The sequence below is a fragment of the Prunus mume genome, linkage group LG1, assembly GCF_029339155.1.
Source record: "Prunus mume cultivar Tortuosa linkage group LG1, ASM2933915v1, whole genome shotgun sequence".
NCBI classification, from domain to species: domain Eukaryota; kingdom Viridiplantae; phylum Streptophyta; class Magnoliopsida; order Rosales; family Rosaceae; genus Prunus; species Prunus mume.
Window position 1 is genome coordinate 30,352,207 of NC_142698.1, and position 17,138 is coordinate 30,369,344.

At 40.4% G+C, this 17,138-nt stretch overlaps 1 protein-coding gene and 1 pseudogene across 2 annotated transcripts; one reads left to right on the forward strand and one right to left on the reverse strand.

Moving 5' to 3' along the window:
• Nucleotides 1-367: 367 nt before the first annotated feature.
• Nucleotides 368-3,474, reverse strand: LOC103328255 (fatty acyl-CoA reductase 3-like). 2 transcript variants are annotated; one of them, XM_089044236.1, is made up of 9 exons: nucleotides 3,236-3,474; nucleotides 3,035-3,138; nucleotides 2,645-2,933; nucleotides 2,287-2,482; nucleotides 1,854-2,015; nucleotides 1,511-1,592; nucleotides 1,146-1,412; nucleotides 904-1,031; nucleotides 368-815 (listed from the first exon to the last, which is right to left on the reverse strand). In XM_089044236.1, the coding sequence occupies exons 1-9, from the start codon at nucleotides 3,354-3,356 to the stop codon at nucleotides 656-658; spliced, it is 1,509 nt and encodes a 502-aa protein (XP_088900362.1). In that variant the 5' UTR covers nucleotides 3,357-3,474; the 3' UTR covers nucleotides 368-655. The 2 variants fall into 2 exon arrangements, with proteins under 2 accessions (XP_088900362.1, XP_088900361.1); XM_089044235.1 differs by lacking the exons at nucleotides 3,035-3,138; nucleotides 3,236-3,474 and having other exon boundaries at nucleotides 2,731-2,850.
• A 10,107-nt stretch (nucleotides 3,475-13,581) lies between these two features.
• Nucleotides 13,582-14,079, forward strand: LOC148921570 (uncharacterized; annotated as a pseudogene).
• The last annotated feature ends 3,059 nt before the right edge of the window (nucleotides 14,080-17,138 follow it).

Sequence of the window (17,138 nt, forward strand, 5' to 3'; positions counted from 1 at the left end):
ACCAAAATGCGAATCGGGTCAAAGTCCAAGGACCATTAGACCTAAAAACCCTTTCATTTTTATTGTACACACCTTTTTTTCTTCATTCAATCATACATTGAAGTCCAACATTAGCCGGTCATTTACAAAACCATATCCGAGGATTAGTTTGATTGTTTTCTTCAAACTCTCTTCCACAAATATAAATAAATAAATATTAAAGGAGAATGGATATGGTTATAATTGCCAGTAATTAAAAAATTAATGAAGAATATTCATGTATACAGTATATATCTATAGAGAGTGATTAAACATTCAAAATACCAGAAAATGCCATTGGTTAATACAAATATTAAGAATTGAAATTATTAATAAAATGAGGATAATATGGTAAATTCACACTTTTTTATATTAAAAAATTTAAAATTTAAAATAAATTCAGATAATGAGTCCAATTTTTATGAAACACAACTAAATAAATAAAACTTAAAATAAAATATAAAAAACCAATTGGCACACGCCCCAAGGGGCTAGTATATATGATGCTTCATGAATACAACCGTCCACGTCCTCTTCTCTAGTAACCATTTTTGAGTGAGAAAGAGACTGACAGCATTTAGCTCAACGCCATGTAGAAACTTCAATAGGAATATTGTGTAATACATGAACCTCTCCATTATCGTTTCAACATAACATGTTTTTGAAGGCCAGCTATGTGTGTGTGCATAAAGTAGTCTTCCCAATCAATGCATTTTGGATCAAAATTGAAAGTTTCCGATTCCACGAAACTCTCCCTTGTTATCCTTCGCAGATCCTCGGCATTGTTGTCATCAAAGCTGCATTTAAATCAAAGTAACTTAAATGCATGATTACATAGATAGAAGTACTTATGTTTAATTGACAGCCAAAATAATGCATACGTACATGCCCTTAAATAGCATATAGGGCTCGTATAGCTCTACCAAGCGCATCACCAATTTGAGTTTCTGATTATAGTTGACATACAGATCTTGAAAATATTCGCCAAATGCTTTGTTTACGAACTTTAAACCCTTCAAACAAGAATTAAAAGTAATATATATGAATATACATATACATATACATATATATATATATGTATGTGATTTGTAATTTTGTAATTACTGTTAATGGGGGAAATCACAAACCTCCAAAGGTAGCATGAAGCGAATTTGCATATACATGCGAAAAGTAGCCATAGTCTTGAATATTTTACACTTGCCAACCTTGACAGGCTTTCCGTCCTTGTCAATCCATGGATTTTTTGTGAAGTATCGGAAGACAAAACTGTGAATATTAAGGAAATTGATAGGATTTCTCAAAGAGCTTCCCACATGGTAAATGATACTAGACGATTTATTTGCATTTGCCACCATAGCTACAGTTATTGAATTTACCACCATATCAACAGGAACCTGCATAATTTCAAAATCGATAGTTTTGATTGTAAAATTACTGTTGTGTGCTTGTACCTATGAGTATTTGGAGAACCATGAAGTTTACTTAAACTTACCATATCAAATACTGACATAGGATCCACAAGCAAACATGTCAGCTTCCCTTTACAATAAGCAGCAATTACGCTATCAATGGTTCTGCAACAACAACCAAGATTGCACACGATTAGCCTTTTCTTTACCAAAAAAAGGAAAAAAATAGTAGCCTTTTGTTTTCTTTCCCAGTCCCCAATGAAAAATTGAAAATTTTGGAAAAAAAATATAATTAACCACTGATCTATTTTATTAGTTCCAGTGTCTCATAATTTAAGCTTATAATTTTGTTTACAAACAAACTGAGTTATGCATGTTTTCTGAGTAAAATCTAGTGAAATTTTAGATAGCGTGCAAGTTTCATACCTGAAACCTTGGACCCAACCTGGAAATGGCTCTTTGTAAGTACTAGTGATTACAGTCGGACGTATGATAACGACGGATAGATTTTCTTTTGAGTGTCTTAGAAGTATTTCTCCTATCGCTTTTGTGAAAACGTAGGTGTTTGGCCATCCATACAATTTAGCCCTGAAAGAATATAAGAAATAATAATGAGAAAATTCTGTAAGGATATTAGTGAAAAGCCCCAAAAAAAATAGACAAACAATTTCACACTGCAAAAAAATTATTTTGGCACTCATTTTATCTCAATTCAATGAATGAATCGGTGAGCTAGAGAACTGCATAAATAACTTCTTCTTTTTTTGCTTATTGATAAAATTTTGAGAAAAATAAGTCCGAAACTGAGAATCGTTCTTGTGGTTTTATAGGGCACAGTTGGATGGATGCTCGAAAAAACCTTTCAATGCCAAAATCCTTCATCGTAGTTGTAATAACTTCTTCTGTCGCATTTTGTGCCTTTAGTTCATTCAGTTTCTCTTCCACCAAATTCTTCTCTTGCACTTTGAAATCAAATTTAGTGATCTCCTTTTCCATCTCATCCATGCAAGATGAGTCCTCCAGTATAAGTCCTTCCCTTTCACCACATACATAAGCTGAAAAACAATCAACATATCAGTGAAGGAAATCAAAGGAAATTGAGACCAGAAAAAAACATTCTGAGATAATAACTATCAAAGTTATTATCGTGCTGCTATTGTAAACAAGCAGGAAGCAGGAGGGTAGTACAAAATACATGGCGTTCGCACGATAATAACGTCCGGATGTCCGCATAGGAGAATTTCTGTTATATATATATTTATTATATTTATTTATATGCATATATAATATAACAGCTATATACCTTTCATCAAAATTTGTGGTTCCTGCAGAGTTAAGTATGATTTCAATGTCAGTGCACATTTCTTCTCTCAACCTGAATTCTTTCACTCCTAGGTCATCAAAAGTTACGTCTCCTGGCACAGCCACAACTTTTTTTGCTATGAAAGAATCAAACTCTGCACCCCATTTCTCTCTAAGAACCCTGAACAACTCCTTCCCTATTATCTTAATATATATAAAAATAAGTAAACATTAATAAAATGTACGTCATTAGAAGATACATTAAAATTATTTGGCTATTATGAAATACATATTTATATATAAACCTGATTTTGCATACGATCTGTGGCTGATTTGGTGTCCGAAGCTCTTAAAAGAAGATAAAGCTTTTTCACATCTGGTTGAACCCTTAGTATTTTCTCCACAAATACTGCATGTGCATTTGTAAATTAAGTTACGATAAGAGAGAGAGAGAGAGAGAGAGAGAGAGAGAGAGAGAGAGAGAGAGAGAGAGAGAATTAATGTACCCATTCCAAGGAAGCCAGTGGCTCCGGTTACTAAGATGGTCTTGTTCTGCAAATATCCTAGTATGCTCTTCAACTCCATTGTAAAAATCTGAAGGATAGGTTGAGTAATCTCAGAGTGCATATATATAGAAAGTCTTGCCTACTTATAAAGGTTGTACTTTAACTTTTCCTTTTTGTTTTCTTTTTTTCTTGACAATAACTTCAACCTACATGCATGAGCCATGTCGTTGGGTTTCTGTTTGTTGTTCACCGTCCCAATAATTTATAATTATTAGTAGATTCTTGCAGTTGAGCTAGCAGTAAGGTATGCCTTAAACATAGGAGAAAATGAGGGAAGCATACATGAATTCATCCAACATATCTTCTGAGATGCACTACTGCTAAGAACACATTGAATACACAGTGGGTAGATAGTAGATGGAGCAGACTGATGTAGACCTAAGGTTTCTCTTCACATGGGTGGGAGATGGGCATTAACAATGGGCAAAAAGTAATTTTGCTTCCTCTAGTTTGTTATATTTTTCACTTCCGACTATGTTGTTTTAATTTTGGCAATTTGACCCATGTAGTTTGATGTCCTCGCAAATCAAGGATATGTCCAAATTTTCATTCAATTATGTGATTAGGTAAGTACATGTCATTGACGTGGAGGTGTATATTTTGGATGGCATTGGAAAGAATTTGATAGAATTTACAAAGTATCCTTAAATTGCTAGGAATTCGAAACTACATAAAATTAACAAAATTGAAACTACAAAGACCAAACTGATAAACGGACAAACTACATGAACAAATAATGACATTTTGCTTTATATTAACCACAATGAAGTCTCACCAATGATAGCAGAATTTTTTTTGTTTTTAAACGTAGTTGAAATATTAAAATAACATTTTGATAGAGGTAAGCTAATTTCGATAGAGGAAGCTTCAACGTGCTAGTTATGGAGGTGGTTGATTGGCTTTCATTTTGGGAGCGGCTGGTGTAGAAATTACTTAGCTCTTTATATGTAAAAATTATTATTCTTTAAAGACAAATCACGACATGTATCCATAAATTTTTATTTTTGTAATTTTAATGTATTTCTCTTAATAAACAAATAATAATTTGACAGCATAAATTTTTCCTTTTATAACATTAATAAATTATTTTTTCATATATGTTATACCGTAATTTGTCTGTGAAGTCAGTGAGATGTCTAGTCTAACAATGAATACTTTTTTCTTTTCTTTTTTTCAGCACAGCCGCCCATTGTCTTAAATATCACTAGTTTCAAGAAAATATAAAAAAGAGCAACACCGCCCATGCACATGCAAGTAGTCGCCCCAGCCGTCCTTGCAACTTGATGCGGCAAACTTATGAACGTCTGGGAGTGACCCACGGAGGCGGCGCATGTGTACAGTGTACATAACAAAAATTCAAAGACAAAAAGAGGCATTAACTGTTGAGCAACACAACTTTTTTCCCACCAAACATTACTCGGTTTCCAATTTGGACGTAGCCTGCTGACATAATCGAATACATGTCAACGTCAGCTCCTAAGGATCCGCGCGTTTGCAAAAAATGTTAGGTTTGAACTTCGCACAACCCTCAATTTAAGAATAATGAAGGGCTTGGGATTCGGGAATACAATTAAATTTCTTCTGCATACTCAAACCCAACCTACCAGGAGCAGTTCTACTCTAAGAGCAGGGTAGGCAGCGGCTACTCCATTGTTTGCCAAACCAAAAATTACCCAATACCCAATACCCTAAACCCTAAGTACCGTAATGAGTTAAATTTAATTCGAAAAGTTGAACTCAAAGAGTTGTTGAATTATGGGAAACTTGAGACAGATAGAAGACTTAATCAATGTCGTAGTTTGAAACGAGCTGGAGCCACTTGTTGGGGATCTCACTTTGCCTCTATTACAAGTTTGATGAGTTTATTTAAAAAGACTAAAATACTTCTCTAGGGAATAAGTGATTATAGACATAACCAACAATTTCGTGGCGATGCAGAGAGTAACTATATTGTTATGATGTCTTTTGAATTTGTGTTTTCATTGCTTTTGATGGATAAAATTATGGGATTGACCAACTTTCTTTGTCAAGTGTTTCAGACAAAAACTCAAGATATTGTAAGTGCTTTAAACTTTGTTGAAAACACAAAATCACAGTTCCAAGATATAAAGGGCACATGACTAGGATGATTTATTCATAAGTGTGGTATCATTTTGTGAACAACATGGTATTGATGTTCATGATATGAGTTCTCGTTATATGAGTCCCTATCATAGGAATGAGGAAACCTATAGAGTGATAACTCTTTTATTATATTTTGTAAATATCTCTTCCTTCCCTTCCAAATAATATTTTTCTTAGAAGTCAGCGAATCGTAAAAAAACTTGTATAAAATTATTGTTATATTGTTGCTTTCCACTTACTCGGTTCTCCACGCGGCAAATGGGTACGTCCGGGGTCAATCGTATAGATCGACACAAAAAATAATTATTTTAACGAATCGTGCCGCAGAACAAACCTCACCCTAACCACATAAAGCCAAAAAATTAGTGGTCGTTTTTGTCAACAAAAAGATTTTATTATAGTTGAACATTACTATCGCTTGATGTATTTAATGATATGATAGATTGCATGTTGAAGGAGTTAAATGACAGATTTCCAGAGCAAATAGTTAAACTTTTTATTCTTAACTCAACATTGGATCCTTGTAATTCCTTAAAATCATTCAAGGGCATCTATGTAAACTTGCTGAGAAATTCTATCATGCTGATTTCAGTCCAAGTGACTTGAAAGCTTTAGAAATTGAGTTTAGGTATTTTCAAAATGATATGCATCGCCTTCCATGCTTTAAGGACCTCACGACTCTTCCTCAGTTATGTCAACAATTGGTTGAAACAACTTTGGCAAAAAACTACCATTTGCTTTACAGGTTGATTCAATGGTGTTGACTCTTCTTGTTTCTATAGCAACAGCATAACGAGCTTTTTCATGTATGAGAATTATTAAGATTATACTTTGGAGTACCGTAGCTGATGAATTCCTTACTGATTGCATGATTCTCCACATTGAAAGAGAGTTTGTTAATAATATCGATAATGAAGACATAACTAAGGAATTTAAGATTTCTAAGCCTTGTAGGGTAAAGTTTTAGATTTAAATAGTTTAGTTTTGTGTTGCATTGCATTTACTTCTTCTTCTTCTTCCTTTTTTTTTTTGTTAAGCTTTTATTTATATATAGATATGCATATTTGATGGTAAGACTCATTATGTCTTCCCTAACTAGGTGTATCTTTTTATTTTTATGAATAAAATTCACTCGTACCGTCGAGTTTTTAAGGTAAGTTTCGCCTACTTGACTTTTGAATCCTAGATCCGCCACTGCTTGGGAATAGGGTGTAACACCCCGACTCCAAGGAAATTTCCAATTTAAAGTATTTAATCTAATTACATGTGAATTTACGAAATTACCCTTGGGGCAGTGTAGTTTGGTCATTTTCTTATCCGAAGGATTTTGGGACCACAGGTGGTTTGCTTGCGTGGGTGGTTCAAATGAATCGAGACAAAGGTGTAAGTTTGAATCGGAGTTATACCAAGTTTTGCGATCAAATTACCTTCGTGGCAAAACCGTAAATAAATTGAAAAGGTATTAGTTAAAAAATCAGTTTTGTTTTCACTTTACCTCACTCTCTCTCTCTCCCCACGAGCTCTTCTCCTTCTCTCCCGAAGTTATCGCTCACCCGACGAGAAAATCCACGCCGCCACACTTCGGCCACCCCCCCTCTCGAGAGGGTGGTCCTGCTCGACTCAGTGAATGAAGTCCCTGACCTAAACCACCCGATTTCACCAAAATCTCGAGATTCGTCGACGGTATCGTATCGTTCGAAGGAGTTAATTCCGGCGCTGCGTCGCCGCTCACCGCCCATTTCTGCTGAAACCGCAGGTTCTTCCTCTTTTTCCTTGTTCTAGCCTAGACTATTGCATAGGATTTGATCAATTCGTAGCATAAAACCCGATTTGAGAGAGTTAGGTTTTGGCGGCTTCAATCAAATTCCGCCGCCAGTTCCCCGCGCATTTTGGGCTTGGCCGTAGTTGAATGAAGTGCTCCTAGTTGAGTAGGACCCATGAGTCGGGAGGGTGACTTGTGATTTGGAGATTTCCGCCAGGCCATCGAATTTCTACTCGCACACCCGCTTGGCCAACCGCGCTGTCAGCCGGCGGTGCGTAAGGGGCAAGTGTGGTGGAGTTGCAAATTGTTCCGGCAGTATGATCCTTAGGTTGTCACGAGCGAGTAGGATTTTTCGGATCTCGATTCTGAGGTCGTTTGACTATCGACGGAGTTAGCGCATATTGTGCGTTATCCGAGTTCGATATATTCCGACCGTTGGATCATTTCCAAATTGAATTATGTTACTCTAGACACCCTTAGGATCGTGTAGGACTTGGCGACGACAGTAAAACGAGTCCCGTATTCTCCGGAAATGCCAACCCTAGGGTTAGGGTTTCAGAGATAATTGTCCAATCGTGTGATAAACGTGAGCGATCTAACCGTCCGTTTCGGACCAAACTTGTTGGACGTGTATCCTAGACCTTACAAAACCTATAGGAACTCCCGGATTGAAAAACGGAGGTCGTGGGTCCCGTGGGCCCAGTTGACCCGTATTGGAAAGTTTGACCGTCGGTTGACCGAGTGTCTTCCGAGGCTGTTTCATCATGCGAATTAGGTAGTTGGACCCTAGAACATCTCTTTCCTCATACTCACTAGAAACCCAAGAAGCTACAGTTTTATTTTAAAGGTATGTTTCGAAGCACTTAATGTTAATCGATTTTGATTCTCAATCAAGTACTCAGACCCAGAATACGTAGCGGGACCCTCTTAGGGTCAAACTGTGTGGGACTATTTGTGAGTGGACTTTTCTTTCCAAACCTCAGCATGACTTTATTCATGGAAAACATGGCATATTGCTTTATTTTGTTTATTGAATATGGTATATATTCGAATGTGTTTGGGTTTTGAGAATATATACACATATGGTTATGTGTGGGGTACTTGGGAGGTTAATATGAATTTATGTAAAGGTGTGATCATTGATATGTCTATTTGGAGTTCTTTAAACACTATCCTATGTACCTTCCCGGATATGAAACTTGATTATTGATACGATACACTTGGAATTATTTCAGGACATCCTTGAAGGGATGTTCTTGTGGACCCAATTTGGGGTATCTGTGCGCATAGGATCGTATTACAGCGCAAGCTTGACCGTGTCGCTGTACGTGCTGGTGAGACTTAGTTCCCCTTGGACGGCTCGTTCCCTAGACACATGGTGAATTGAGGAATGGCTCGCTTATGTGGACTAGTCAAACAATCCCCCTGGATTGTTTCCCGGTACAACTAAATTTGGTTATATTTTATATTACTATTATATTTATATATATATACATGAATCTTCGTCGTTTTATTTCTCGGTAAGGATACTTTCAACCGGTCGTACCATTGGGTACGCTCGAGAGTTTAATCTCTCGGGACTCTTAAGTTTTGAGTGGTGGGTTTTGTGAAGTGTGATTCATGGATTTTGGATTCGGTATCCGGTATTATTTTTAGTATATGTTTAGATATCGCTTATGATGCTTTATTATGCATCCGATTCGCTTGCTGTTTTTACAAAGGTGGGGTTATACTACTTTGATTTAATTGAATCAACTTAATTTTCGCCCACTCACAATTTTATGTTTTATGCGCCCTAGTCGGTGAGCAATCGAGCTCCACAATGAGCCGACCGAGTGCCTCGAAACTTGAGTCTTCGTAGGGACTCCTTCACATTTTCCCTTTCAGTTGAACTGTACTTCTGTTGTATTTGAATTTCTTAGATATGCTCAGTATCACCCAGGGTATAAATCGAGGCCGAGGCCTTGTTGTAAATCGCTTTATTGCTCGTAAAGCATCTGCCAGTTGGTTGTTTATAATCGTAATTTTGAACATGTTGAAGTTTGGGAATGTTCATTTTATAGGGGAGACTCTCACAAATTTTTGGTAGAAAGTCTCGGTCTTTAGTAAGTGGCCCGATCGAGGTGATGTCGAATTTAGGCGGATCCGCCCCGTCGAGGGAGATTCGGGCAGATCCTGTCGGTATCAGAGCATTAGGTTCATTTTCCTTCGACCTTTGCGCTTTTGTTGCATTGTTGAAACTAATGATTCTATGGTTTCCTTTGTGTAAATCATGCATCCTCAGCGTCCTAGAACGAGGGGTGATCGTGTTTCGAGATGGGGAGCAAATCCTCCACCTCCACCTCCACTACCCTCTCCACCTCCTTCACCCCATCTTCACCATCTCCACGGCCGAGGAGCATGATGGAGGAAATGAGCCCGGCTTGCGGCTTCTCTTATCTCGGTTCACCTGCACTATGTCTACTGCCTTACATGGGAGAAGGAATACTGAAGGCTTGGACATAAAGAGGGTAAAGGAATTAGGAGCAAAAGAGTTTTATGGTGGTGCGATCCTGAGGTGATGCTTACATGATGTCGAGCGGATATTTGAAGTTCTCGGTGTCCCGATGGAGATAAGGTTCGCAGCCGCCTTCTGAAGGGGAATGTATACCAATGGTGGAAGAGGTTCAAAGAGGGTATGTAAACCCCTGCCATTACTTGGGAAGAGTTCCAAAGGGCATTCTTTGATCAGCTTCTACCGCATACTTACAAGAATGCGAAGAAGTCCGAGTTCTGATCGAGGCGAGGGTTCCATGTCGTTGTTCGAGTATGAGCACAAATTTAATGAGCTGTCCCGGTTCGAGTATGACCACAGAGGAAGATAAGTGCACACGTTTGAAGAGGGTCGTGGCTAGATATTCGGTGGTGGTCACGCTCGACGATCCTACCATGAGAGCCTTGGCCCAAGCAGCAGGGTGGCCAAGAAGTACAGTTTGGGTGCGGTATTGATAGGCGCGCGAGAGACTCATCTGGTTCGTGGGCTGGTGGTCCATCAAAGAGGGGTGGATCGGCTCTAGTTCGAGTAGTGGTTGGTCCGAGGACGAGGACGATTCGGTAGTGGGGTCTAGTTCTCGACTATTCTGGAGCCACCTCGGGACAACAATCGTGAGCAGACAGCCTGGGATCCTCGAGGCGCTACAACTGTTACAGTGTGGGCGGTGCAAGACATGTTAGAAAGGATTGCCCAAACCGTGGGCAGGCTAGTGGCTCGGGCCGAGGGGCGGAGTGACATGTTTTCATTGTGGGCAGGTAGGGCACTATAAGAGTGAGTGCCCCTTCTTCGCTGGTGGTATGCTTGCAACGGAGACCGGCCCAGCGAGGCACGAAGCGAGCTCGAGTCGACCGCAGTGGTGCATCGTCATATGCAGCGGGTTCGCATCGAGTAGTGGGTGCAATCCAATTTTCGGCAGGCGGTAGGGCCGAGGGTCTGACGCTCTACTACACAGCCCGTGTATTCTCGATGACGCAGAGGAGGCACAGACTACACTGATGTTATCACCGTATGATCCCTATTTTTGGTTATCTTGCTCCTGTTTTGATAGATCTCGGAGCCACTCATTCTTTCATCGCCCATAGTTTCTTACCTTATGCCAGTGTTAGACCGACACCCATGGCAGAGAATTTTAGTATCTCATTGCCTACGGGCGATGTTCAGTTTGCGGACATGGTTTTCAAGGATTGTTACGTCCAAATGGGTGATGCCATGTTGGAAGCTGATTTGATTCCCTTGGAATTAGTTGACCTTGACATCATCTTGGGAATAGATTGGCTGGAAAACCATCGTGCATCAGTGGATTGTTTCCGAAAAGAGGTTGTGTTTAGAAGTCCTAGACAACCCGAAGCAGTATTCCATAGAGAGCGTAGAGTTCTCCCATCTTGTCTTATTTCCGCCATAAGGGCAAAAAGATTACTCAAGAAGGGTTGTGTGGGATACTTAGCTTATATCATTGATACTCAAGGGTCCATTCTGAATCTGGAAGATATTCCTGTGGTTTGTGAATTTTCAGATGTTTTTCCTGATGATCTTCCTGGTTTGCCTCCCCGGAGAGAAACCGAATTTACTATTGAACTTCTTCCAGGAACGAATCCAATTCATCAAGCTCCTTATAGAATGGCACCAGCAGAGTTGCGTGAGTTGAAGACTCAATTGCAGGAGTTGGTGGATCTTGGGTTCATTCGACCTAGTGTTTCCTCTTGGGGTGCACCGGTATTATTTGTAAAGAAGAAGGATGGAAGCATGAGGCTTTGTATCGACTACAGGCAGTTGAACAAGGTGACAATGCGTAATCGATATCCTTTGCCTTGAATTAACGACTTGTTTGATCAGTTGAAGGGTGCCAAGTACTTTTCCAAGATTGATATGAGATCGAGATATCATCAACTCAGAGTACGGGAAGATGATATTCCCAAGACAGCATTCAGGACTCGTTACGGCCATTACGAGTTCTTAGTGATGCTTTCGGATTGACAAATGCTCCAGCAGCGCTTATGGATCTCATGAACAGAGTGTTCCGACCTTATTTGGATCACTTTGTGATTGTGTTCATAGACGACATCCTGGTTTATTCCCGAACTTTGGAGGGTCATAAGAAACATCTGCGACTGGTATTGAAGACTTTGAGAAAGAAGCAGCTTTATGCCAAGTTCAATAAGTGTCAATTTTGGTTGGATAGAGTGGACTTCCTTGGACATGTAATATCAGCAGAAGGAATCTATGTGGACCCTCGTAAAGTAGAAGCAGAATTGGGTGCAACCCACAAGTGTAACAGAGATACGGAGTTTCCTGGGGTTAGCGGGCTACTATCGTCAGTTTGTAGAAGGGTTCTCTTCGATAGCAACACCTCTTACTCGGTTGACGAGGAAGGATGTTAAGTTTGAATGGACGGAGGAGTGCGAGCGAGTTTTCAGGAGCTGAAGAAGCGGTTAACCACCGCACCTATTCTGGCTCTTCCGGATAACTCGGGGAACTTTGTGATTTATAGTGACGCATCTTTACAAGGCTTGGGATGTGTTCTGATGCAACATGATCGGGTAATTGCTTATGCATCGAGGCAACTCAAGAAGCACGAGCAGAATTATCCTGTCCATGACTTGGAACTTGCCGCAGGTGTTCGCCTCAAAATCGCGATTACCTGATGGTGAGACGTGTCGATTTTCACTGATCATAAGAGCCTCAAGTACTTTTTTACTTAGAGGGAGTTGAATATGAGATAGCGGCGTTGGCTGGAATTGATTAAGGATTATGACTGTACGATGGAGTATCATCCCGGCCGAGCTAATGTGGTAGCAAATGCACCGAGTAGGAATGTTGGTGGAAGTCTAGCTCATCTCAGAATGGTCTATCTTCCGTTATTGGTAGAACTGCGGAAGGATGGAGTGGATTTGGAAATGACTCTCGGGTAGGAATGCTTGCTAGTGTGCATGTGGGGCCTATTCTGGTTGAGCGGGTGATTGCAGCACAATTGGGAGATCCTAATCTTTGTGTGATAAGGTCGGAAGTAGAAAGTGGTACACGGACGGATTATGCAATAAGAAAGGATGGAGCTTTGGTGACTGGAACTCGTCTTTGGGTACCCAAGAACAATGAAGACTTAAGAAGGGAAATCATGGAAGAAGCTCACTGTTCTACTTACTCTATGCATCCTGGTAGTATTAAGATGTATCGGACTCTACGTGAGTACTACTCGTGGCCGTATATGAAGGGAGATATTGCTAAGTATGTGAGCAGATGTTTGATTTGTCAACAAGTCAAAGCGGAACAGCAGAAACCATCTGGACTTATGCAACCACTTTCGATCCCCGAATGGAAGTGGGAGCTTATCACAATGGACTTCGTTTTCAAACTTCCACGTACTTCCAAAAGGCATGACGGAATTTGGGTGATAGTTGACCGACTTACCAAGTTCGCCCATTTTCTACCTGTAAAGGAAACCTATTCTCTGTCAAAGCTAGCAAAACTCTTTGTGGATGAGATAGTGAGGTTGCACGGAGCTCCTGTGTCCATTGTATCGGACAGGGATGCAAGGTTCACATCTCATTTCTGGAAGTATTTACAGGAGGTTATGGGTACTAAGTTGCATTTTAGTACTGATTTCCACCCTGGTGATGGGACAGTCGGAAAGAACCATTCAGACCTTGGAAGACATGTTGAGGTCTTGTGTTTTGCAACTGAAAGACAGTTGGGATACTCACCTTGCATTGGTGAAGTTTTCTTATAACAATAGTTATCATTCGAGCATTGAGATGGCTCTGTATGAGGCTCTGTATGGGAGGATGTGTAGAACTCCTGTGTGTTGGAATGAAGTGGGTGAAAGGAAGTTGGAAAAGATAGACAGTATCCGAGCCAACTGAGAAGGTGAAAATGATTAGAGAGAAGTTGAAAACCGCACAAGACCGACAGAAAAGTTATGCGGACAACAGGTCCAAGGATCTTGAGTTTGCAATTGGGGATTGGGTGTTTTTAAAGCTATCTTCTTGGAAGGGTGTGATGAGGTTTGGTAAACGCGGGAAGAAAAGCCCTCTTTATATTGGACCTTATGAGATCACCGAGCGTATTGGACCAGTTGCCTATAGACTTGCCTTACCTACAGAACTATCTCGGATTCATGATGTGTTTCATGTACCCATGCTAAGGAAGTACATGCATGATCCTTCTCATGTTCTGGAGCATCAACCTGTGGAATTGAGGGAAGATCTGAAGTATGAGGAGCAACCTGTGCAGATCTTAGATAGGAAGGAGCAGAGGTTGCGCTCAGATCCATTCTGTAGTGAAAGTGTTATGGAGAAGTCAAACTGTGGAAGAGGCTACTTGGGAGCCCAGGCGCAGATGAGGGCCAAATACCCTTATCTCTTCAGTTGATAGGCGTAAATTTGGGACGAAATTTTTTTAAGGGAGTAGGTTGTAACACCCCGACTCCAAGGAAATTTCCAATTTAAAGTATTTAATCTAATTACAAGTGAATTTACGAAATTACCCTTGAGGTAGGGTAGTTTGGTCATTTTCTTATTCGAAAGGATTTTGGGACCACGGATGGTTTGGCTGCGTGGGTGGTTCTGAAATGAATTCATAGACAAAGGCGGTAGGCTTGAATCGGAGTTTTGGCGATCAAATTACCTTCGGTGGCAAAATCGTAAATAAATTGAAAATGTATTAGTAAAAAAAAAATCAGTTTTGTTTTCAATTTTACCTCACTCTTCTCTCTCTTTCTCTCTCCCGAGCTCTTCTCCTCTCTCCCGAAAGTTCTCACCGAACAGAAAAATCCACGCCGCCACCACTTCTCGCCACCCCAGACTCTCGAGGACCGGTCCGCTCGACTCGAGTGAAGTCCCGCCTAAACCACCCAATTTCCTCCCGGAAATCTCGAGATTTGTCGACGATATCATTGCTTGAACCGGATTAATTCGGCGTTGCGCCACCAGCAAAGAGCCCATGTCCGGTGAAACTAGTGAGGGTTCTTCCTCTTTTTCCTTGTTCTAGCAGATCTGCATAAGATTTGATCAATTCGTAGCATAAAACCCGATTTGAGAAGTTAGGGTTTTGGCCATTTTCTGAATTTCGGCCAGTTCTGGCGGTTTTGGGCTTGGCCGTAGTTGAATGAAGTGCTCCCTAGTTGAGTAGGACCAGAGCCGAGATGGTGACTTGTGATTTGGAGATTTTCCGCCGGAATTTCTCTGCACACTCGCTTTGCCGTGCGTGTGGCAGCCGCAGGCAAGTGTGGTGGAGTTGCAAATTATTCCAGCAGATCCTTAGGTTGTCGAGGATTTCGCGGATCTCGATTCCAAGGTCGTTTGACTATCGAACGGATTAGCGCATATTGTGCGTTATCTGGGTTCGATATATTCCGACCGTTGGATCATTTCCAAATTGAAGTATGTTACTCTAGACACCCTTAGGATCGTGTAGGATTCAACGGACCGTAAAACGGAGTCCCGTATTCTTTGGAAATGCCAACCCTAGGGTTAGGGTTTTAGTAATCGTCCAATCGTGTGATCGTGAGCGATCTAACCGTCCGTTTCGGACCAAACTTGCAGGACGTGTATCCTAGACCTTGTAAAACCTAGGAACTCCAGGATTGAAAAACGGAGGTCGTGGGTCCCATGGGCCTGGTTGACCCGAATTGAATGTTTAAACGTCGGTTGACCGAGTGTCTTCCGAGGTCTGTTTCATCGTGCAATTGGGTAGTTGGACCCTAGAACACCTCTTTCCTCATACTCACTAGAAACCCAGGAAGCTAGAGTTTTATTTTAAAGGTCTGTTTCAAGCGCTTAATGTTAATCGCATTTTCGTTTGAATTACTCACCGTATACGTGTGACGAGACCCTCTCAGGGTCAAACTGTGTGGGACTATTTGTGAGTGGACTTTTCTTTCAAAACTTCAGCATGACTTTATTCATGGAAAACATGGGATATTGCTTTATTTTGTTTATTGAATATGGTATATATTCGAATGTGAAATTCGTGGTGGTATATATACACATATGGTTATGTGTGGGTTACTTGGGAGGTTAATATGAATTTATGTAAAGGTGTGATCATTGATATGTCTGTTTGGAGTGCTTTAAACACTATCCTATGTACCTCCCCGGATCTGAAACTTGATTATTGATACTGGATACACTTGGAATTATTTCAGGACATCATTGAGGGATGTTTGTGGACCCTGGATTTGGGGTAGTCTGCGCAAGCATAGGACTGGTATTTCAGCGCAGCTTTGACTGTGTCGGCTGTACGCTGGCTTAGAGTTAGTTCCCAGTTGGACGACTCGTTCCCTAGACACATGGTGAATTGAGGAATGGCTCTCACATGTAGACTAGTCAAACAATCCTCCGGTTGGATTGTTTCAAGACAACAAAATTTGGTTATATTTATATATTCTTATTATTATATTTTATATTACTATTATATATATATATATACATGAATCTTCTGTCGTTCTTATTTCTCAGTAAGGATACTTCTCACCGATCGTACCATTGGTACGCTGAGAGTTTAATCTCTCGGGACTCTTAAGTTTTGAGTGGTGGGTTTTGTGAAGTGTGATTCACGGATTTCAGATTCGGTATCCGGTATTATTTTTAGTATATGTTTATATACTGCTTATGAAGGTTTTATTATGCATCTGGATTCGCTATTGCCGTTTTTATAAAGGTGGGGTTATACTTTGATTTAATTGAACTGAACTTAATTTTCGTCCACTCACAATTTTCTGTTTTGCCCTACAAGAGCCCGAGCTCCACAATGAGCCGGACTGTGCCTCGAAACTTGAGCCTTCGTAGGGACTCCTTCACCTTTTCCTTTCAGTTGAACTGCACTTCTGTTGTATTCGAATTTCTTAGATATGCTATGTATCGCGCTGAAAGTATAAATCGTGAGGTCGGAGGCCTTTGTTGTAAACTGCTTTATTACTCGTAAAGCATGCCGCTGGTTTTTTATAATCGTAATTTTGAACATGTTGAAGTTTGGGAATGTCTATTTTACGAGGAGACTCTGCCAAATTTTTGGTAGAAAGTCTCGTCTTTAGTAAGTGGGCCCGCATCGAGGTGATGTCGAAATTTAGGCGGATCTGTCCGGTTTCCGAGGAGATTCGGGCGGTCCTCGTCATAGGGCTGGGCATTTGGACCCAAACCCGGTCAAATTGCCTAAACCAAACCGATGGGTTGGGTTGGTTTGTTTTTTTCAATTTTTTTTTTGGTCATCAGTTTGAACCCAAAACAAACCGAAATATGTGGTTCAGTGTACGGTTTGCAATATTCAAAATCACGGTTTAACCAAACCAAACTGAAGGAGAATCTATGAAGGAGGCTGAGACCTCTGTTCGTACTTCTCCTAGTCCTATCCCATGAAGATGATGTCGTGGAATCGTGGAACAGCCGAGGCAGTGCCTGGCCAGGATTTATCTTTCAAGCTTTGTTTTATAT